The 24873-nt window shown below is 37.1% G+C and overlaps 1 protein-coding gene across 4 annotated transcripts; it reads left to right on the forward strand.

Annotated features, from left to right (window-relative positions):
* Nucleotides 1–2357: 2357 nt before the first annotated feature.
* SALL3 (spalt like transcription factor 3) lies at nt 2358–22324 on the forward strand. Of its 4 annotated transcripts, none has more exons than XM_075826523.1 (4): nt 2358–3137; nt 13405–16347; nt 16564–16904; nt 19106–22324. In XM_075826523.1, the coding sequence occupies exons 1-4, from the start codon at nt 3053–3055 to the stop codon at nt 19535–19537; spliced, it is 3801 nt and encodes a 1266-aa protein (XP_075682638.1). In that variant the 5' UTR covers nt 2358–3052; the 3' UTR covers nt 19538–22324. The 4 variants fall into 4 exon arrangements, with proteins under 4 accessions (XP_075682638.1, XP_075682639.1, XP_075682640.1 ...); XM_075826524.1 differs by having other exon boundaries at nt 13408–16347; XM_075826522.1 differs by lacking the exon at nt 2358–3137 and adding an exon at nt 4185–4272.
* The last annotated feature ends 2549 nt before the right edge of the window (nt 22325–24873 follow it).

Raw genomic sequence — 24873 nt, forward strand, 5'->3', positions numbered from 1 at the left:
GAAAGCACAGGCGCTGATTCCCTGCATGCTGAATGCATAGACACTGTGAAAAAGAACCTGTGGTTGAATGGTGAATAGGACAATAATATCTCTGTATGGGATGCATGACAGTTAGGGAAGGGACAAGAGTAGACATGAAGTAGGACATGGTGCAGGTAGTGGTACTGAGCAAGGGCAACAGATTACACAGCAGTAGTTTTCATTGTTTCCTAGCAGGAACTAGAGACGAAAGCTGTAGTAACAGCAGCAGTAGTGGTTAGCTGGACTGAGCAGGGACTAGAGAGGACAGAAGTAGTGGTTAGTGAACCCAAGCAGGGACTGGGGAGCTGCATGAACAGTAGTGGTGATGAGCAGTGATTGGAGCGAAGCAGGAGCAGTAGTTAGTGGCGATGAGCAGTGACTGGAGAGAAGCAGGAGTAGTAGTTAGTGGTGATGAGCAGTGATTGGAGAGAAGCAGAAGTAGTAGTTAGTAGTGATGAGCAGTGACTGGAGAAAAGCATGAGTAGTAGTTAGTGGTGATGAGCAGTGACTGGAGAGAAACAGGAGTAGTAGTTAGTGGTGATGAGTAGTGACTGGGGAGAAGCAGGAGTAGTAGTTAGTGGTGATGAGCAGTGACTGGAGAGTAGCAGGAGTAGTAGTGACACAGGAGTAGTAGTTAGTGGTGATGAGTAGTGACTGGAGAGAAGCAGGAGTATTAGTGAAGTAGGAGTAGTAGTTAGGGGTGATGAGCAGTGACTGGAGAGAAGCAGGAGTAGTAGTGACACAGGAGTAGTAGTTAGTGGTGATGAGTAGTGACTGGAGAGAAGCAGGAGTATTAGTGAAGTAGGAGTAGTAGTTAGTGGTGATGAGCAGTGACTGGACAGAGGCAGAAGTAGTAGTTAGTGGTGATGAGCAGTGACTGGAGAGAAGCAGGAGTAGTAGTTAGTTTAGTGGTGATGAGCAGTGACTGGAGAGAAGCAGGAGTGGTAGTTAGTGGTGATGAGCAGTGACTGGAGAGAGGCAGAAGTAGTAGTTAGTGGTGATGAGCAGTGACTGGAGAGAAGCAGGAGTAGTAGTTAATGGTGATGAGCAGTGACTGGAGAGAAGCAGGAGTAGTAAGTAGTAGTTAGTGGTGATGAGCAGTGCAGGGGAGAAGCAAGAGTAGTAGTTAGTGGTGATGAGCAGTGACTGGAGAGAAGCAGGAGTAGTAGTTAGTGGTGATGAGCAGTGACTGGAGAGAAGCAGGAGTAGTAGTTAGTGGTGCTGAGCAGTGACTGGGGAGAAGCAGGAGTAGTAGTTAGTGGTGCTGAGCAGTGACTGGGGAGAAGCAGGAGTAGTAGTTAGTGGTGATGAGCAGTGACTGGGGAGAAGCAGGAGTAGTAAGTAGTAGTTAGTGGTGCTGAGCAGTGCAGGGGAGAAGCAAGAGTAGTAGTTAGTGGTGATGAGCAGTGACTGGAGAGAAGCAGGAGTAGTAGTTAGTGGTGATGAGCAGTGACTGGAGAGAAGCAGGAGTAGTAGTTAGTGGTGATGAGCAGTGACTGGGGAGAAACAGGAGTAGTAGTTAGTGGTGATGAGTAGTGAATGGAGAAAAGCATGAGTAGTAGTTAGTGGTGATGAGCAGTGACTGGAGAGAAACAGGAGTAGTAGTTAGTGGTGATGAGTAGTGACTGGAGAGAAGCAGGAGTAGTAGTTAGTGGTGATGAGCAGTGACTGGGGAGAAGCAGTAGTAGTTAGTGGTGCTGAGCAGTGACTGGGGAGAAGCAGGAGTAGTAGTTAGTGGTGATGAGCAGTGACTGGACAGAGGCAGAAGTAGTAGTTAGTGGCGATCAACAGTGACTGGAGAGAAGCAGGAGTAGTGGTTAGTGGTGATGAGCAGTGACTGGAGAGAGGTCGTTGTGGATACTGGTGCTGAGCAGAGACTAGAGCCAAGAGCAGTAGTGGTGCTGGGCATGTGGTACATCCTAGTGTCAGCTCTGGTCCTAGGTGACTCCCCTGTACTACGCTGATAGAGTTACAAGGCTGGCAGCAGCGGGCAGTACCAGTGAAGTACAGGGAGGAGGAGATAAGGAGCAGCGCACAGTACATTGCAGGCTGGGGATCAGTGTGTGTGAGATGCTGCTACCTGACGTCTAGTGTCTGGCCGCACATGCTCCTTATTAGTGGCTGGGAAATCCTCTAACACCCACTCTCAATAGAACGTGTGAGGGAGAGGGAGGGTGACACATGTACAAGTGCTGCACTTTCCTCTCCTAACCTGGCTTCCCTCCCATCTCCTCCACCACCCACAGCAGAGCCCACCCCCTCCCTGGCAGCTGTGAGAGGCGAGTGTGCTCCTCACAGGGTCCAGAGAGGAGGCTGTGCTGCCAGGGACGGGACGCAGCAAGGAAAGTCAGCACACAACTCTGGATAGCTCCAGCCTGTCATCTCCACCACTCCAGCTTTCACATTGATTGTTACAAGTCCCCAGAACCCCACCCCCTCCATCCCGTGTCCCAGGGAAGCGATCAATTACTCATCCACCTAAATCTGTAAATAAATACAAGATTGTCCGATGTGATCGACGGATGCCAGTGTGTGGAAGTCTCCTGCTAGTCAGCACCAGAGAAGGGGGACAAGACAGAGTAAAGGAGAGAGAAGTGCAGGGGACAAGAGCACAAGGTCGTGTACATGGACTAGGAACACCATAGTGAGGGCGGGGAGGGGTGACAGCACACGAGTACACGGCCACAAAGTTTTCTTACATCCCTGGAAGACACCACAAAGGATACCAGGGGTCACACAAACAAGGAGTGTGTGCCCAGGACCCAGCGAAGATGTGACCTTCCTGCCTGTGTGCGGAGAGACAGCAGCTAATTGCCAGAGCCCATCCCTCACCCCCCCCCCCTCCTTCCCAGCAGATAATCGCTGTGTATTATTCACTATTATATCGGCGCGTGCGCACTGGGCTCCGCACCGGCATCGGCTCATTCCCTTCATTTTCCATCTCGTCTATTTGTGAACTATTTTTTTTTTATTTGCCACTGATGTATCTGCAAAATAGCAGCGACAAGTCCCAGCTCCCAGCAGCAGCAGCATGTCTCGGCGTAAGCAAGCCAAGCCCCAGCACCTGAAATCGGACGAGGACATCAGCACCACTGAGGTGCTCACTGACAGCAACGGTGAGTGACAGGACAGGGGTCCTTACCTAATATTTTCTAAAATACACTTTTCTTCCCACAACTCCCACTTATAGAGCCAAACACCGCGTCAGTCATATGGGAAAAGTACAGCAGAACAAGTATCCATTCTATAAATTCTTATAAGTAGCCATACTTTATATGTTATAATTATCTGCATCAATAATAACATTATTATTAATAATACAACATTAAAAATACTTTTATAGGGGCATGCACTTGTGGGGAGTCTCTATCGTATATTTATTATTATATATATATATATATATATATATATATATATATGTGTGTGTGTATATATATATATATACATTTAAACATATATATATATTTAGTAAAAAAAAATAATAAGAATATATATATATATATATATATATATATATATATATATATATATCAGAGCTACGTTTGCCATTTGTTAAAACTCTGTTATATCAGGATGTGTTGTTTTGGTTTTTCATTGGACTGCAGGTAAAGTTATCTTGTCAAGTAAGCTTAGCTCAGAGGAATCAGGATGCACAAAAGAAACAGCTCAGTGACAAATTCAGCTCTGCTACATCTATACATAAAGACATCTCTGGTGTGTTTATTGCTTCTCCACATTCCAGCATTGTGAGAATAAAAAAGTATTTTATGAGTTTGGAGTGTAATATTGACATTCTTTCTAAAGCAAGTTGACCAGGAGTTTGCACCTGCAGAGCAGACAATAGTGCATAGCACAGTGGCTGCAGGGAGTACAGTGGCTGGTGTTGTCGGTATGTACAGGGCTGGTGTCTTGGTGGCAGGAGGGTAGTGCCCTCTACAATAGGTGTAAGTGACCTCTTCTTGTTAGAGAACATGCAATACAAGATAGAGGGAAAGTTCCAGTGATCAGCAGGAGCTTGTACCATCCCAGTCTGTGTCCTTCCCTGTAACTACTGGGGGAATAAAGAAGGGAGGAGGAGGAGGGGGCTCTGCTGATCTTGTTTTGGGGATGGAGAAAGATCGAGGCTTGTGAAAGCCTTTCCGGAAACATCGTGCATTCTACTGATGTCTCAGATACACACACAAGAAGAGGCGCACTCCATGCCTGCCCCTGCCCTCTATGCCAGGGAGCTGCTCCCAGGTTCAGCCAAAGGTAAGGGGACCACTTGAGCAGGGGGTTGTTTTGAAAGCCGCAATGCTGGATGTGGTTAAAAAGTTGCAAAGGGGAGGTAGGGATTGTGAAACAGTAGTTTATCCCGTACGCAGGGATCTCCTGCCGATGACCCTGGACATACTGTCCATACAGTCTCAGTAGATGCACACAGGAGGCATCAAGACTTACCCAAACCCATTAGGATTTCTTGACACTTTTTCCTGCACCTAGGTCTTTTTATTCTATTTTGCTGTGTCCCGTTTTATGCTTTTTTTCCCCACTTCCCCTTACTAAAGTCTCAATTTACCGCTGAGGAAACCAGATTTATTTTATTTACTGATATTTATATTAGTAGCCGAGAAGAAGAAGAATAGTGAAAAACTTACAAGTCACATTTGAGGAAGTTTTCTTGAGATGATGACACTTTATGGCTGGTCAGGGCATTGTTTCTTAAAATGAGAATAGATAATCTGGTGGGCTTCCTCCCTCCAAGTAGCCGTATCATGCTCACTAATGATAGAGGAGAGGTGTTAAGGAGGACAGGACTTGCTTGGTGCGTGTCCTTTGAGGCTGCGGTTCCCAGATGCTCCCTTTTATTCCGTTAAACAGAACAAGCCATTGTGAGCAACCCTCAGAAGAGTTTCCTGGATTTGAGAAGAAAGTATCTCTCTTGGAAGCTGTTTTTTTATGGCTAACAGTGAGTCTTATCTATGTAGCTGTGACACTAGAGATTAGAGAAGAAGATATGCTAAAAGAAACGCTTGCATATGGTCTGTAGATTAAGGGCAAAAGGAGGTTTTTGTCATGGAAATATTTTTTGTTTACTTCATCACTTAGCATTTTTTACACTTGGTTTGTTTTGTATTGCACTCAATGACTACACGATCAAATGAATGGATTTATTTCTACGGAATGAGAAAGACAGCCTTTCCATCAAAGGGGCTACACTGCAGCCCAGCGAGGATTTTTTTTGAAGCTCGCTTATTTAAGGGGTCTGAATAGCTTCAAATCTCCTTTCAGTGAAGCCGAAAAAATTAAACTATCTATATAAATCAGAGACCATTAACTGCACTGTGAAAAAGCAGAACTCAATGACATTTAAATCCGATAAAATGTCACTTTTCAAAATAGAAATTTATTTTTTTCAAAATAAAATAGATTGAATAAACTTTGTGAAATGGTTTATGAAACCCTAGTAAATGGAAATACTATTAACTATAAATTCTCAAAGAAGGAATATTTTATCACATAATAAATCCAATGATACGTGTCATTTAAATTTAGTTTTAGATATTGTATCCATTTAATTCAAGTTGCGACCAATATCAATTCTGCCTCAAATTTAATTGACAACAATGTATTATTTGATCTTCATATTTTATTTATCAACAGATCAGTTGTACCAATTAATAAATATGTCCAGAAATGGTGGGCATATAAATATGGATATAGCCATTCGTTCTTATTACAAATTATTTTTGTTTCATTATTATGTTTTTCCCCTTTACTTGCTATTTTGTTCAGCTTTAATTGCCACCTAATACTTCATGTTCAGATAAAATGAAACTATTATATAATGAAGAAAAAAAAGAATAATATACATTGTAATGATAAAAATAATTGTGACATTTAGATTTCATTCTAAATTGTTTTTAATAAAATTTACCTTTGAAACAATCTAGCTTACTAAATAATATTTATATAGATAAAAATAGAAAAAATTGAATCTAACTTTAGAATGTAAATTTTGCATTATTTCTCACAACGTAACACAGTAGAGCTCAGCAGTGTGAATAAAATTATATGCAGCTTCCAGTATACATTTATATATTTAGTTATTTTTGCAAGTTATAAGATGAAGCCAGCATCAGACATTAAAAGAGTTTTCGCTCGCTTTATGCTACAGCATGAATCAAGCATCATTCTTAGAGGCTCTGATGAACGCTGAATAACAATGAGATGCAATAGACTTTACCCCCCAAAAAAACTTTCACATGAACGATTGTTCTTAGATGAGTGGTGCGGTTTCACTGGCTCGTACAGAGGTGTAAAGTACACCATTAACTATTACCAATTTATTAAACAAGTGGTTATTTTTCTATTCAGTATAAGAGAAATCTGGCTAAACTGGGTCAGGTTTCTTCATCATATGCAGTTAAATCTCCTGTATTCTTCCTATTGGTCTTAAGTAACCAGAGGGATACACTTCCTTCAGTTCCAATTGAACATTGGCTATAAGGCAAAAATAATAAAAAAAATATAAAAGGAAGATACAATATTGGTTTTGAATGAATTGCAAAAGTATATTTTTTTAATAATATTTGGCAGCTTAAAAAATAAAAATAGTTAATATTCATATCATTCTATAAATCTGTATAGTGGAGAAGGCCTATTATAAGAAATGATGGTAAGGTTGCGATTCATTTTTTTATATGAATTGATATATATGTATTATACTATTTTGAACTAATAGGAAATAATAAGGAAATATATATTTTTGCTGGTTGTGCTTGTGCTTTTTTATTTTTTTCCCGTGCACACCACCCTGTATAAATTCTTTTTAGACAGCCTATTAGTGTCTTATTTCTAAGCATTAATGCCCAGCATACACTAGAGATTCATTTTGTTTGGTGACATTGAAAAGGTGGGACTGTATGAAGTGCCAACAGGTTTCCAATGACTTGTCCCTGAGGGTGGGTGTTTAGAAGTGCTTTGACAAGGCTGGCTGATTTAACCTTTGCCTGTTTTGCCCTGCCAGGGGTGGCCACTAGATGTCAAGCTCATAATACAATTAGTACATATGTGCAGTTGACCTTGGCAGCATGGTTGCTTCAGTTGTGATAAGTGTTAACACTAGTATTGAGTGTTACCTAGAGGTCCTGCTACATGCTACAGAGACCACTATGTGCCAGTTGTCTTAAAAAGGACTTTTTAAAATGAAATGTAAATGTTTCCAGCCCTGCTGAATAAACATTTATGCTTAGCCAGAAAAATGTTTCTGGCTTATAGACATATATAAATATCAATAAACCATGGCCTGAATATTGTATGTTACAATATTATTGTAAACGTAAAAAAAATATCATATTAATTGTTACTTATTATAGTATTAAATATAGCTAGGCAAAGGTTGATCAATTACATACAACGTATATATAATAATATCTTGTTATTATACATCCCTACCTAATAATTTTTTAGTCTGGACATGCTTAAAATAGTTAGAATATTTATTAATAGTTATTATAAAATAATCTGCTTAATGTACATTATCTATACCGAGATATAAACTTAAAAGCTGTCGTGTATATAAACTGAAAGACTTATATAACTAGTTGGGACGGTTAGCTCATATTTTGTGTTTTTGAAAATCATGTACATAGTGACCCCCCCCCCCCCTTCTGAGTAAATTATATAACATGATTTACTTAATTAAAATTATTCAGTCTAATTTAACAGGAAGCCTGAAGCTATATCTAATATATTTTGTTCCCTGAAGGTATTGTGATAAGTAATAAGCTTTAACTGAAAATATTTATTTTATAGAACACATGACAAAGAACAAAAGAGAAGGAAAAACAGCGTAATAGTATAGAATATATACATAATAGATCTCATTAAAGCTTTAATTCAATTGAAATTACTGACTTGTTTCTTAAGAAAATAAAATGTTACATTTTAATATCAATGATAAAACCTTGTTTTTAGAAATGAACAAATTATTGTTTTTCAATTATCATCCTAAAATAGACCATGGATTTCTAAATATAAAAAATAAAGTTCTGATTTTTGTATTAAACAATTCATAACAACCCAGTAAAATAAAACCACATTCTTATATAGTTAACCGCGTTTCATTGTAATCTGCATATTTGCTAATGATATTGGAGATTCTAAGCTTGACTCCATCCGCAGTGTTTAAGTAGCTAATGGATTGCTTTCATGATTATAAAACTGAGAAGAAGAAAAAAAAAAAGACAAGAAGACATTTGGTGACTATGCCACAGGTGGTTGTTACTTAACAAATTCTGAGATTTAGGCCACTGAATAGATTAATCTAAATATGCTAGGCCTATAACATTGTGCACAGCAATAGTGCCCTCCACTGTTCACTGTCATGTTGACAGCCATTGTGGTGTTTGAAAGAGGGCAAAAAATTCTATTGAGTCTGGAATTTCAACTACATTGTTGAACACAGTAGGGGTCTCTATTTGTCTCCTCCTGTTTCACAGCTTGGGCTCTGTATGCGATAATTCATCTTCTTTTATGGGAATCACAGCCATCATGAAGAGTTAAAAAGAATTAATTTGCAAGAAAACAAAATGTTCCCAAACAGTTTCCTAGAATTTAGTAAAATCAGTCAAGAAATGGGAAAGTCACTTTGCAGAATAAGAAATACATTTTCATTTGACCACTTATATATACTTATATACACTGCAGGGACAGATGATGCACCTATATGCTGTTTTATGTAAAGAAAGACGTAATTGGCTATACGATTGTCCTGAGCACATGCTGCAAGCATGTTTTTGTTCATGAGCATTTCAGCTAAACAGAAAAGTAACAGTATATAGCAATGCAGAATGTTTTTGTACATGAGCTGTTATTCACCTATAGACATCCATAAAAAAAACTAATTTGGATGTTTTACTAATTTGACTTAAATTCTAATTTATATTGAAGTCATGGGATGCTATGTTTTATGTGGCTTACCCTGGTATAACTTAGAACCATGGAGTATCATGTAGTGTGTTTTATAAATTGCTGTGTACTGTATTATCATTTTAAAATTATAGGTAACAGTGTTCTATGTATCAGGAAAGAATAAGGAACTCAACATTGATTGCAACCTTTGCTTAGATCCAATTTTTAGATAAGGGTCTAATCTGCCCACTCAACTGAGAGCCTCTAGAATATCTTAGAAGTGCAAGTTGTAAATAGGTCAGCTCCAATTATATACATCAAGCAGATCTATCTATCTATCTATCTATCTATCTATCTATCTATCTATCTATCTATCATCTATCTATCTATCTATCTATCTATCTATCTATCTATCTATCTATCTATCTATCTATCTATCTATCTATCTATCTATCTATCTATCTATCTATCTATCTATCTATAACAGTGTCCATGGATTGATTATAAAGGTTGCTCTTTATTATTATGGAAAATGTTCATTAAAATAAGAATAGTCACGCTTCCTATGCTTATGAGCGTGCAGTGAAGCATATGTTTCTTTATATTTATGATTAGCATTCAGTATGGGTTCAGTCTTACATTTCTTGTACTCTGACAGGTAGCCAAATGTTAGACCCGGTGCATTATCCTCTTCACTACTTAGGCAGATCTGAGTGGTCCTGTTCAGTAAAAAATTTGTAGCATGTTAAAGTTTCCTATTTACATGTAATGAAAAAAACAATTGGGAAAATGCATCTTTTAAAGGGAACTAAATGCAGCTTAGAAGTGATATTTCTGTTTCAGCCATTATTTTGCAAGTCCATTAAGGACAGGAGCAGCAATTAAATATTAAAGAAGCCTGCTAAGCATAGTGTTCTTTGGTGTGTATGACACTTCTCACTTACTCAAATTTTACTTAACTTAATGGGAAATACAGGAGACTTTAATATCTGTATTGGCCGAGCCCTTCTTTACTCCTCATAAAGTTACACATCAAACAAAATTGCAATTCAAGGGCACTGCAAAATGTCATTCAAATGGCTACCCGAAAGCCGGGCAATGCTGCTTGCATTGGATAATAATGTACATGTTTTACAGATAGATGGGCTGCTAATTAATTGTGTCATACCTGGACTGACTTCTATAGTTTATATTTTTTCTATACAGAGCTATAAACCATAGCATGTCAGTAAACTTACTATGTTTTGTTTTTGGGTTTTATATTTTCTATTTATTCATTATCTAATTGGTGTATTGCATTTATACCATGGTGTAAATGTATCCCTTTATCAACATTCTATCTATCTATCTATCTATCTATCTATCTATCTATCTATCTATCTATCTATCTATCTATCTATCTATCTATCTATCTATCTATCTATTCATCTATCCATCTATCTATCATTTATCTATTTATCTATCTATCTATCTATCTATCTATCTATCTATCTATCTATCTATCTATCTATCTATCTATCTATCTATCTATCATATAATAATCTTAAAAATTTAGGTAACAGCGTTCTCAGTGGAAAGAATAAGAAACCTAAACATAGGTTAATAATTCAACATAGAATTGATTGCAGCCTTTCCAAAGATACAATTTTTAGATAAGGGTCTAATTTGTCCACTCAGCATATTATTAACTGAGAGCTTATTACTTGGTGCAATTTCTAGAATATTTCTGAACATATATTGTCCCATACATAATAAGCATTTACTATCCACTTGTTTTACAGTTAGGGATATTGATGTTTGAAAACAATGATTTACATGTACACGTTCATGGAGGTAATTCCGCACACGACTGTTTCACCAGAATACATTAAAATTCAAAACAATCTAGGCAGTGTTAATTCATCCAATTCTACAGGAAACCACTTGAGGAGAAACATGCCTCTTGTACATTTAAACTGCTGTAAAAAAGCCAATTCTCAGTGACCGATTCTGAACATGATAGTGTGTTTGATTAAAAAAAAAAAGTGCACCACAGCTGCTTTCCTTACTACACAGAACATTACTGCAAAAGGGATCCAAAAGTATTTGTGAAGAAGTCAAATACTTTGCACCTAAGATATATTGGTGGGGTTTGCAGCTAAAATCTGTGCAATTTTAAATGAAAATTCGCTGCATAGTAGGAAAAGATATAATCACATCCAATATTATTTCCACAAAAGGAATTAATATACCTAATTATTGTTTATATTTTATTAGCCTGTATTTTATTGAATTCAAGCATATCATTTGGGTATAAATGCAAAGTTATAATGATATGATATGCATATATGTAAATATAGCAAATGCTAGTACAATAAATATATATTCAAATAAAAAAATATATATAGAAAAAAATGAAATATTTATCATTTTGCCTTCTAAAATGATTATGCCAACATATATATATATATAATATTCTGTAGTTTGGTACCTTTTCATATTTTTAGATACATTTTCAAGATTGAATTTTTAAAACTTTTATTATTTAAACATTTTAATCCGTGGTTATTAATTTGTATTATACCTTTTATTACTGTTCTATTACTACTCATTTTAAAAAAAACTAAAGTTAAACCAATTGAGTTTGTTTCTACCAAGAATTGAATAAATTATTTTCACAGATACATTTTCTAATTATGTTTGGTTTCGTTTTATCTATTTACCCATATAATATCAATTTTTTAGTTAATGTTTTAAGCAAGATAAAATACTTTGAACTTTGATCATAACTACATTGTTAGCGTAATAATTGGCCAATATTTATAGGATGCTTAATAGAAGTCAGAGTAAAAAAAGGAATATATATATATGTATAAATAGCCAAATATATTTTACTATTTAAATTGTACAACTAAAATTTAAAAAAATGTTTAAATACTGTAGCTTGGCATTATATTGTACATTCAAATATATTTATAAACAATTCTACATTTTATGTCCACAATAGTAGGCTTACAGTAAAATATAGATTTGATATTCATATAGAATGATATTCATCGCTACCACTCAGCACTAGGCTTTCTGACTGCTGCTGTCTATTCCGTCAGATGAAAAAAAAGGATATTTCTGTAATATGCAGAGAAGGAATATGAAGTTACTGAGCAATGAGTGTGCATTCCTACTGGGAAGTTTTTCAAATACTAGAATTTTATTTTTTTATATGTTCATTTCTCATTCCAGCACAGCTATTTATTTGATCAGGTGTGAATTAGAATTCTGTTCATTAAACATGCTTGTTATTCAGCACAAGAGGGTAACGCAAGTCAGAGGAAGTGACTGCCTACAACAGTAATTAAACATGTGTAACCAATTAGTGGGTTTTCTACAATGGCACAAGCATATAATTTGCAGAGCCTTTCTATAAGAATAGATGAAAATAGGTACAAAACGTGTGTCTGACTGCAGCATACTTATGTTTAAACATGTCAGCAGAAATGTAGTTTAAATATGTAATACTTAGTTTGTTCACAAATCTGTGAACTTGACGCTGTGTCGGAATAACATGTAATTTTAGTTTCCTGCTAAAGAAATATGGCATTTGACAGCATCAATTATTTTTGTGTAGAATTAGCAGTTAAGTGTCAGGTATTATTTTTTTTCCATCGAAAATACAATTTAGATCAAATGTTAAGCATGTACCCATTTACACCAAAGGAAAGCAGTTTGTATTTCTATGAACTTGGATTTTACTTTAAAACTGACAATTTGTCTTTCAAAGTTCTTAGTGTTTAGGTCAAAGGTTAATGTAATTAAGATATTATGGCTTTGCTGCTTTAAGTACAAAAGAACACAACTGGATCTACTAATGGTTACCCTACTTACATGATAGGTTGGAGTTTATTTATATGAAGTTAGTTATATGGGAAACAGCCTTTACAGAAATATCAGCAAATGTGAATGTATTCTCACTGATCTAACTATTATATAGAGTAACAGGAATGTGAAATGTCTCAGCAATGGATAAGGACAATGCGTAGAAATAGTCAGAGGCCATACATGTATAACAGGGGTTCAGCTCGTGTTGTCAGGCATTGCTTCAAGTTTAAAGGTTACAGATTAGTTTAGCAATGTTAACTGAACTGGCAAAGGCATCTATAATTTTGCTGGAAATTAGGAAGCTTGATGCTAAAGGGGAATCCTAATGAGCCCATCAAAAGCTTGATTTGTACCCAACAGACAAGGTTGCTGTGAATTGTATGAAAATATTGGAAATCAATGGCTTCTATGGAATTTCATTAAGAAGCAGTATCCACAATTGATAGAGCTTCATAATTTGATGGATTGTGCAAAGAAAAATAGTAGCTAGGTAAAAGGTGTCATAGAAAATTGTTGAAGTGGGGTAATTTGTACAAAATAAAAAGTATTGATTTTACTCGTGCAAAATTTTCAAATGTAGAGTACTTTATCTTTCAGCTTAATAGCTTATACAGTCTTTTCATTTGCTTTTAGCAGTACCTGGGGAAGGACCAGATGATGGGGATAGCGGGAATGAAAGCCGAAGTGGAAGTGAGGAGACCAATGTTTGTGAAAAATGCTGTGCTGAATTCTTCAAATGGACTGACTTCTTAGAGCACAAGAAGACCTGCACTAAAAACCCTCTTGTGTTGATTGTAAATGATGATGTAGCAGCAACAGCCTCAGAAGAGTTTCCCGAGCCATCGCCTGCTAGCTCTTCAAGTCCTCAGGCAGAGAGCGAGACTGCAGAAGAAGCTGTTCAGGTAGAAAATAATGAAACTTGCGATATAAAAGAAACAGAAAAGGAAGAGGAACCCATGGAGGTTGAAACCACTGAAGAAAAACATTTTCCAAATCAAGAAGCCTCAAACACTTCTACTCCTCTACCTCAAATACCCGATCCACCTTCCATGACTAATTACAACATGCCAAACACTAATGTTACATTAGAGACTCTTCAAAGTACAAAAGTGGCAGTTGCACAGTTTTCACAGAATGCAAGGTGCATAGGTGGTACAGGTGCTGCCACTGCAGCTACAGCTATGGCAATTCCAATGATTCTAGAACAATTGATGGCACTGCAACAGCAACAGATCCACCAGCTGCAACTCATTGAACAAATACGCAGTCAAGTTGCACTGATGAATCGTCAGCCACTACGTCCTCCATTGACCTCTTCAGTTGCAGCACAAAATCCTCCAATTTCAACACCCAGTCAGCTGCAGAGCTTTACTGCACATCCAAGCCTTCAGTTAACACCTATAGTCCCATCCAATCTTGCAGGATCAGTATCTAACAATCAACTACCATCATTTGAAAATCCACAACACACATCACAGCCTGCCTCTGGGGCAAGTACCCCAAATATCCCATGTTCTCTCCCTTGTACACCAACAGAAACAAGCACATCCTTATCAACAAATGCTAAATCAGCATCAGTAACCCCTAGTCCTGTGCCTAATACAACGACCAGTACTACTTATCCTCAGAGCTCATCTACTCCTCCATCCATTGGACATGGAAATATCCTTATCTCACCTTCCGGTTTGCCAAGCCCACTTCTACCTCAGAGTTCTTCAAATAGTGTGATCTTCCCCAATCCACTTGCAAGCATAGCTGCAACTGCAAATGCATTAGACCCCCTTTCTGCACTTATGAAGCATCGTAAGGGAAAGCCACCCAATGTATCAGTGTTTGAGACCAAGTCAACTTCTGAGGACCCATTTTTCAAACATAAATGCAGATTTTGTGCCAAGGTCTTTGGAAGCGATAGTGCTTTACAGATCCACTTGCGCTCTCATACAGGTGAAAGGCCTTTTAAATGTAATATATGTGGAAATCGGTTTTCCACAAAAGGCAATTTAAAAGTTCATTTTCAGAGACATAAAGAAAAGTATCCCCATATTCAGATGAATCCATATCCTGTTCCAGAATATCTTGACAATGTACCAACTAGTTCTGGAATACCATATGGAATGTCTCTTCCTCCTGAAAAGCCAGTAACAACATGGTTAGATAGCAAGCCAGTATTACCAACAATTCAAACTTCTATTGGGTTGCAACTACCCCCCACATTATCAGGACTAAACAGCTATGGTGATTCACCCAGCATTACCCCACTTAATAGATCACCTCAAAGGCCATCTCCTGCATCAAGTGAATGCAACTCTTTATCACCAAACATAAACCACTCTGAAACTTGCATGATAACATCTGCAGAATCTCCACAATCTTCTCAGACAGCTACCACTGCTATCGCAAAAACAGAACCCATTGTTCTTCCTCCTACAGTTGCAAGAACAGCTGAACAGCCTGTGATTGGACAGATATCCTCTCCTGTAACTACATCTATACCCATGCTAACAGACACCAGTATATCAACAAGCCTCCCAAATCCAGTGCTTCCATCTATGCCTGAGCAGTTCCAAGCAGCAAAATTTCCATTTGGGGGTCTTCTAGAGTCTATGCAAACATCAGAAACATCAAAACTGCAACAACTAGTTGAGAACATTGATAAAAAAATGACAGATCCAAATCAATGTGTCATTTGTCACCGAGTGCTTAGTTGTCAGAGCGCTCTTAAGATGCATTACAGAACCCATACAGGAGAGAGACCGTTTAAATGCAAAATTTGTGGACGTGCTTTTACTACTAAGGGAAATTTGAAAACTCATTTTGGTGTTCATCGAGCAAAACCTCCATTAAGAGTTCAACATTCATGTCCTATTTGTCAGAAAAAGTTTACGAATGCTGTTGTCCTGCAGCAACATATCCGTATGCATATGGGTGGCCAGATTCCAAATACCCCTTTGCCTGAGGGCTATCAGGATTCAATGGACTGTGAGCTTTCCTATGATGAACAGAATCTTGAAACACTGAGCAATTATGATGATGAATTTGATGATAATTCTATGGACGATGATCTAGACATGAAAGATACAGAAAATGATCCTTCTAAACCACTGATACCATACCCTGAGTCATCACCTTCTTCACCTCCCACTGTCATTTCAAGTATTGCTGCTTTAGAAAATCAGATGAAAATGATTGACTCTGTTATGAATGCACAGCAATTTATTGGTTTAAAAACGTTAGAAAACGGATCGGGGGAAATTGATCGCTTAAGCAACGATTCTTCATCTGCTGCAGGAGATCTTGAGAGCCAAAGTGCAGGCAGTCCTGCCATGTCTGAGTCCTCTTCATCAATGCAGGTTTTGTCCCCTGCACATAGTCATAGTGAAAGCATCCGATCAAAATCTCCCCATATAATTAATCAAGAACAGCCACCAGAACTTCAGCTTAAGACAGAAAAGGCTGACAGTCCCTTGCCTGTCCCACAAACTGAAGGTGCACTGGATCTGACATCCACCAATCCTGGGAGACCAATCATCAAAGAAGAGGCCCCTTTTAGCCTACTGTTCCTGAGCAGAGAACGTGGTAAGTTTAAAAGTACTGTTTGTAATATCTGTGGCAAGCCTTTTGCTTGCAAAAGTGCATTGGAAATTCACTACCGCAGCCATACTAAAGAACGGCCATTTATTTGTACAGTCTGCAATCGTGGGTGTTCCACTATGGGTAATTTAAGACAACACTTACTGACACACAAATTGAAAGAGCTCCCATCTCAGTTATTTGAACCCAACTTTACCCTAGGTCCCAGCCAAACTACTACTAGCCTGGTCACCAGCACAGCGCCTGCCATGATCAAAATGGAAGTGAATGGTCACACCAAGTCGATCTCATTGGGTGAAGGTCCTCACCTTCCAGCTGGAATCCAGGTTCCTGCTGCACCACAGACAGCGATGAGCCCAGGCATCACTCCTATGCTGGCACCCCCTCCACGACGAACTCCCAAGCAACACAACTGTCACTCCTGTGGAAAGACCTTCTCTTCAGCAAGTGCACTACAGATACATGAACGTACTCATACTGGTGAAAAGCCATTTGGTTGCACAATCTGTGGTAGAGCATTTACCACAAAAGGGAATCTTAAGGTAAGGTGAAATCTCTGCAGTCATACAAAAGAAAACATAAGGATTTGGGGAAAAGATCAGTCGGTCAATTAGATTTACAAAGTTTAAATTTTTTTATAGATTGAAATGTCATTGTCATTTCTTAAAGCAAATGACACAACATATTCTAAAGATTGCCAAAAAATAACAGGCATAGTTGTGCCCAAATGCTTTGAACGTATGAGAACTCTGGATGCACATGCTGCAGATGAGCCCTTGAACGATCATTAATATAGTCTATAAACCATATGTAGCTGTAATTTCAATCTAGTTGTGTAAACTTTCTCATTTACTAGGTCCCTGTGAATACATTCACACTCTGTATGAAATTAAGACTTTCCCAACAAGTAGGTAAGCTCCCAGTTATAGGTTAATTATATATAATACAACAGTTTTGTTATGACAATGACTTAAATCCTCAAGCGGTTAATATCTATAAAATTATGCTTTGTAGCAAAACACCCCAGAGGCACATTTACCACAATAGTATACAATTTGCATTACATTTCTAATAGTGGGCACATCATAGGGCTGATGTTTGTTATGTTGATCATGTGTAGAATTAGGTGTTTTTTTACTAAATAATTATAATATTTTTGTCACTGAGTAAGAAAGAAAATATCAGACTGCACATTTTTGTAAATTCGAGTCAAAATTATATTTTTATGTATTGAAGACAGACCAAGAAGTCTCAAATTATTATTAATTAAAGATCTATGATATAAAATGTGCACAGGTCTTTTAGGTTATCACTTTATAGTCGGACTAATTTGACTATTGCCTTAAAATATCTTTTCTTTCTTACACTTACTTTTATAATATTGATTTTGCTTTGTATATATTCTAGATCTGTTCATATTGAAGCTATAGGTCAGAATGACATTTTTCCTGTACAGTGGAATGATTTTGGATTGTTGTTTTTGAGTGTGCGTTATTGTTTGTAGGATTGAAACTTCTGACTCTTTGATCCTTCAGAGCACTATGTCTACAATGTTTAATTGATTGAGTAGACAAAATGTGCTACGTCATTATGTGTGTTAATTCTTAGTCATCTCCAAAAAATTTTTTTTTTTACTGTTAAAATCATTATGCCGTTTGGAGACTCTTCCGTTAGAAATAATTGGCAAATCTAATCTCCCCTAGAGTCTAAAATCTTAACATTCCATGAGCACCTAATTGACTGAAGCTGTTACCCTCTTTCTAATGGATATTTAGCTCAAAGAGGCTTTTAAAAATGAGTCTACAAAGTTTAATAGTGATTTTATTTATATAATGTAACAATATTTGTTTAGTTAATAAAAACAAAGATCTTTAGTGTCTATTGATATAGACATAAGGAGCGAGAAAAAAAACCTTGTTCTTTTCTGGATGGTTCCCAATTTTTTTGTTTTTAGATTTTTTTTTGTCTTTGCTTTGACTACATAAAAGTCTAAGCAACAAAAGAATTCCAAATGAAAAGGTCTTGAATATGTATCTAGTAGATAATTTAAAAAATGTTGAAATATTTTTTTACCATTCGTGAGTAAAATATTTATGGGATTTAGATATACAGAGTTCATCACTGCTGCCAACTCCCTCTAGGTATAAGGCAGGTTTCCTCAGCCATCTGGATATTGAACAAGCCGTGGCATGACTTATTTTATTATTCTGGAGATTTTTAGAAGATAATTTTTTTATGTAAAATGATTATGTTTGTGCTGCCTGCTACTGTATGTTTTCATGTTTCCCAATATATCTATGCAGAAGAGGAATGCCTGTGATAGACATAGTTATGCTTGGCTTTGTTATTTGTGCACCTGCAATCTGTAATTGCAGACCTCACAGAGGCATTTTAGAAAAATTGCCAGCCCTATTTTTGTAACCCAAACTAAAGATATAAAATTAAAAACCATGGGTAGTATATGAAATTTACTAAAACAAATGTATTTAAATAACAGGTCAAGTATTCTCAGAGACATAGCTATCTGCTTGTAGATTTCAATTTATTATAGGTTTGTGGTATAAGGAATAAATATATATATATGCTCTCATCTTACAAGGACATTTATTGTATCATCTAAAAAAAAAAATATTTTAGTTTTTTAAATAGTCTTTGTTTCTTGTTTTAACAAATTAATTTCCTTTATGTTATATACAATAAATATACTAAAACCTGTATGCATTTTTGTGTCTTGTGTGCATAGGTCCATATGGGGACTCACATGTGGAATAATGCTCCTGCAAGACGTGGTCGTAGACTTTCTGTGGAAAACCCCATGGCTTTGCTAGGAGGAGATGCACTGAAATTTTCTGAAATGTTTCAGAAAGATTTGGCAGCTCGAGCAATGAATGTTGACCCCAGTTTTTGGAATCAGTATGCTGCTGCTATCACAAATGGGCTGGCCATGAAAAACAATGAGATTTCTGTTATACAGAACGGAGGCATTCCCCAGCTCCCTGTCAGTTTAGGTGGAAGTGCAATTCCCCCTTTAAGCAACATGTCCAGTGGGATGGACCGAATACGAACAGGTAGCAGCCCCTCTATTATTAGTATGGACAAAGTGGGCTCCGAATCTATTGTAAATCGACCATTCACAAGGTTTATTGAGGAAAACAAGGAAATTGGCATAAACTGAGTGCAATTAAAAACACAAAAACAAAACTATCCAAGACTCCTCTCTTCAAGTGTTTTACTATTTGTTGTACAGGTTTTTTTTAAAAACTTATCACAGTGACCTAACCCATATTCCTACGGCCCCTCTCCTATAGCAGAAATGCAGAGACTTGTGGATGCTGAAAAGATGTATTTTCAAGATTGTGCATGGTACTTCCAGCAGTTAAACTGACTGGAATGGACTTTTTCCTCTTTAAACATTACTTAAAGTTCATTGGATATCAAATGGACACAGACACCCAACAGCTATTTGTGTTTCATATGAAATGATTCAACTTGTGTAAAAACAATAACTTCTTTGTCCAAACTAATTGCTGGTCTTGTTCAAATTAGATATAAACTTGAAGTCTATTTGTATGGATTCTAATACAGTACTAAATGATCTGAGTTTAGTATTCCCAAATGCTGTGTATTATTACAGTATCCTTGTCTGTAATATTTATAATAACATTATGCGGGTACTCCAGGGAAAAAAAAAAGCCCCACTCTTCAGTGATGTTTTACACAGCAAAGTACATCTGAATTTGTGACCCTTTCTTAGCAAGTTTTGTTTGCTATAATCCAGTGATGTTTATTCCAATGCAGGCAAAATTGTGATATTTTATTTTGGGACGATAGCATGCTATACATGTGCGAGTATCTGTCTGTAACAAATCCTTTTATTTAAATATTTGTAGCTGCTATGTGGACAGTCATTCAATATAAAAGAGAAAATGTATGGAGAAATAGTTTGATGGTTGGAAAGCCACACACAGTCAAAACTTTTTCACTCTAAACTATTCACATCATAGGAAGCTGTGAATAAAAAAAATCTTCATGTTAACTTCACTGTACAATAAAAGGTAATGTTTGTATATTGTGCTCGCAAACTCTTAATTTATAATGTTGCACTTTTGGTATTTTGTACTAAGGTAAATATGTTGATAATTTAAAAAAAAAACAAAACAAAAAACAAAGTGACCAAATGTGTGAAATATTTAAGATCCTTATTGGGTCAAAGTCACATTGAAAAAAAATGAAAATGAATTAATGGTTTGTCCGTTGTTACTTTCTGTAGAAAAATAGCCAGCTCAAAAAGCGTTTGGCCTGTGCAGCGTGATACATTTATCATTAACTTGGATTCTAACGAAAGACATACGATTTAACTAAACACATAATTTACCCATAAAATTTCCAGAGCAGAATTAAGATATTTCCTGAGAATAATTTCATTTCTTTATTTCTGTTTCTCTCATTTGTAGTATCACTATAAATTGGCATCAATAAAGAGGTGATTATTTGTTCATAACCAGAAGACATTCTTCATTTATTTTTCTTATTTCCTTTTCTTATTGCTTTTGGTGAAATGGTCGACTTTCCACATTAAGAAAACTAAAGAGATACAGAAATAAAGAATAAGAATGACGGAAGTCTGTGGCATTGTATACATTGAGCACAGTCAGTATTTAGTGGTTACTATTATAATGTACATATAGTGTATAGCATTTCAGCGAGTGCAGCCAAATCAAACCATCTTATATAATGTTTAGTATACTCAGACTCCTTCCAATTCCATATTATTTATTGCCATACTAGTGTAAAAAAGTCAGCATAGACCAATAAAAAATGATGTCAAAATCAAGAAGCCCTAATACAAATAAGTAGAATTTACAGACATCAGAATTTTATTTTTAATATATCTACAGGACTAAGTTGAAATAGTAAATATAACATGTACTATAATGTTTTATCTTTTCTCAATTCCTTTGACATTTTTGCAGGAATAAATACGTAATGCAACATCAGCTTATTAAAGCATGCTAAACAAAGGATACAAAAAGTATATACAATGTTGGTACAAGTCATTCATATTGGCATCTTGTGTGATTAGAGCTTTGTTTTAGTCTCTATGTGGCATATTGAGTGATCAAAAAAGCAACAAAAAAAAAGAAAGTATTTTTATATTGCAGTACGACTCAGAGGCAATAAACTGCTCTTAAAAAATGGGCCTGAAAATTTGTATCTCGGAACTTCTTTAATTTTCTGTGTAGATGGCCTAAAACAGGTAGTGATCCTCAAGGTTGTCTTAGGGCACGGCCAGACGTGGCGGAATTGCTGTGGAATTCCGCTGCGGACAGTCCGCAGTGGAATTCTCAAGTGGCCGTTTTTTACAGTTGTTTCAATACATTTTTAGGCAAGTTAGTTCAGACATTGCGGAAAACTCTGCTACGGACCATAGGCTGCGGTGCAGAGAAGCAGCGGGATTTCGCTGTGGATTTCAGCCTTTGCAATGCAAAAACTGAAATCTGGGGCAAGTCCGCTGTCTTTTCTGCAATGTCTGAATTACCTGTCAAATATGCAAATGTTGGTGCAGATTCGTTGCGTAATTGCCCCAAATCTGCACCAACATTTGCAGCGGAAAAACTCCACCACGTGTGAACATGCCCTTAGTCTCAGCTCTTCCCTGTAGAAATGAATAAAATGCCGGAGGGATTTTTTTTTGTGAATTGTCTCCCTGGACATAACTGATAACATAACAACATGTGCACAATGCAATTCTATATTATGCTCCTTTAATCCAGATCTTTCTGTGGATAATCAGAATTTTTGCCCTTTTCGATTATGTAAAGAATATAGACATCATACAAATTTTACCTTTAGCAGTAAAATATTGGTGTATGAGAATTTGAAAAAATCATAAGGTTTTGGTTAAAAAAAATTCGAGAAGCTAAAGAATTTTAACTGTCAGTTTACTTGGCAGTGTTGCAAACAGGATCCAATCAGATTTCATATTTAAATTATTTAACCCAATGTTTCTTAATTTATTAAAAATAAATATTTAATAAAGAATTAATTTATGGATGCAAGTATATATTTTATTTTTTTATTTTTTGGGGATTCATATACAAATGTAGGTTTTAATCATAAGTTTAATGTGCTTAAAGTGAATGCGTCTTGTGGTGGAAAAATATTAGATAAATAGTTTAAACAAAAAAATATTTTAATTACTAGATATGTATTTGGTATTTTTTTTCTTTGTTGCAAAAAAAATAATAATACTGTAATCATGTTTTCAGTACGGGACAGTGGTCCTGCAGCGAGGCAGGGACTCCTAGCATCGTACATAAGTATGATGCTAGGAGCCCGGCTCCCTGCACTGTGTTCGGTCCGGGACTTGCGGCCGAAATACGTCCGTCAATTACGGACGTAATTAGTATGTGTGCACATACCCTTAGGCTACTTTTACATGGTAGCATTTTGGTCAGTTTTTTAGATCAGTATTTGTAAGCCAAAATTGGGAGGATCCTACACAGAGAAATACAATTTTAACTCTTCCTTGTTTTGCATCCACTTTTGGATTTGGCTTTCAAATACTGCCCAAAATTCTGCCATGTGAAAATGGTCTAACAAAAAAGGACTATCCCTTCCGTTCAGGTCAAACAACAGGAAATGGACGGTTTGTAATAAAACATCTAGAAGATGTGGAGGTGAACTCAGTGCCTTAATGAGAGGGGGAGGAATAGGATGTAGGCTAGAATGACTATATTTCTAATAGAAGTTCTGTATTGTCTGGACTGCTTCTAATAAGAACATATGCAAAAGATTTGGATTCTTACATGTTAATTGCTGTATATCTGCAATACATATCTAAATTTGGTCTCTATACCTCCTCTGCTGCTGTAGAATAACGGCTCCAAGCAAGCTTCTATAAGGGCACGTTCAGAAAAGCTGAATTTTTCCGCTGCAAATGTTGGTGCAGATTTGGGGCAATTACGCAACGAAGCTGCACGCACATTTGCATATTTGACAGGCATTCAGACATTGCAGATATCACAGTGGACTTGCCACAGATTTCAGTTTTTGCATTGCAAAGGCTGAAATCTGCAGTGAAATTCCGCTTCTTCTCCGCAACGACATGAGCATGATGCGGAGGGAAAATTTTGCACCGCAGCCTAATTTCCACACAGTTATTTTCTGAAACGTCTGAACTAACTTTTATAAAATTGTATAGAAACAAATGTAAAAAATGGCTACTGTAGGATTCCACTCCGGACTGTCGGCAGCGGAATTCAACAGCAATTCCGCCACGTGTGAATGTGCCCTAAGACATGCTGGGAGTGGTTGGTGGTTCCAGGGCATGGCCAGACGTTGCGTAATTGTTCTGGAATTTCCGCTGCGGCCAGTCTGCTGCGGAAATCCGCAGCGGACATTTTCTCCATTGGTTTCCACACCTTTTTAGTTAGGTTCGTGCACACGTGGCGGAAAACTCCGCTGCAGACCATAGGCTGCAGTGCGGAATTTGGTGTCCACAGCATACACTGGCTGTTGCGGACTTGTAGCGGACTTGTTGCGGACTTATTGCGGAATTTCTCCATTGAATTCAATGGAGATTGGAGATTCAAATGTCCGCACTGAAATCCGCTGATGTTATGTGTGTTGCGTTGCAGATTGGTTTTACGAATAGGATATTTCTTTATTCTGGCTGGACCTATGTGTTTCGAGGTCTATAGCCAGACTGAGATGAAATGTTTTAAAAAGACAGCAGGAAGTACTCTTCACCTGAATACGCAACGGCTAATGCGCAGCAATTTACTGCACATTTTAGGCAAAGGCGCAACGGAATCTGCAACGCAGATTATATGCGGCATTGATGCGGACAGTGTCTGCAGAAATACGCCACGTCTGGCCATGGGAAAATTCTGCACCGCAGCCTAATTTCCGCACGGTTATTTTCCGCAACGTCTGAACTAAGTTTCCTAAAAATGTATAGAAACAAATGTAAAAAACGGCAGCTGCAGAATTCCACTGCGGACTGTCCGCAGCGGAATTCAAAAGCAATTCCACCACGTCTGAATGTGCCCTAATAATAAATATGCTCCTTTATTTACATGCACCATATTTCTTGTGAGGAGAAAAGCAGTGAAACCACCACTCCCAGCATGTCCTATAGCAGAGGCTGGGAAAGGGCATGCTGGGAGCAGCTGTTCCACACATATATATGTGTATGTGTATATGTATATATATATATATATATATATATATATATACATATTACTTGTATGCAACAATTAGCATGGAAGGATTATAGTATTTTTCATAGGTTTTTATTAGTAGATGATATTCAGTCCAGACAATATAGATTCATAGTTAGTGTGTTTTATTAGTTGTAACGTACTGCATTCAGTTCTGTTGCAGGTGGTTTTGGAGCCCCCTCTCCTGCGTGCATCCTTTCCCTTCTCAGCTACCTGTGTACAGTGCTGTGCAGCCGTTTCCCTTCCCCTTGTTTGGGTTATGAGACTTCTGATCTGTGTTTAGCTC

Source organism: Rhinoderma darwinii, chromosome 5 (genome assembly GCF_050947455.1).
Source record: "Rhinoderma darwinii isolate aRhiDar2 chromosome 5, aRhiDar2.hap1, whole genome shotgun sequence".
Classification (NCBI taxonomy): domain Eukaryota; kingdom Metazoa; phylum Chordata; class Amphibia; order Anura; family Rhinodermatidae; genus Rhinoderma; species Rhinoderma darwinii.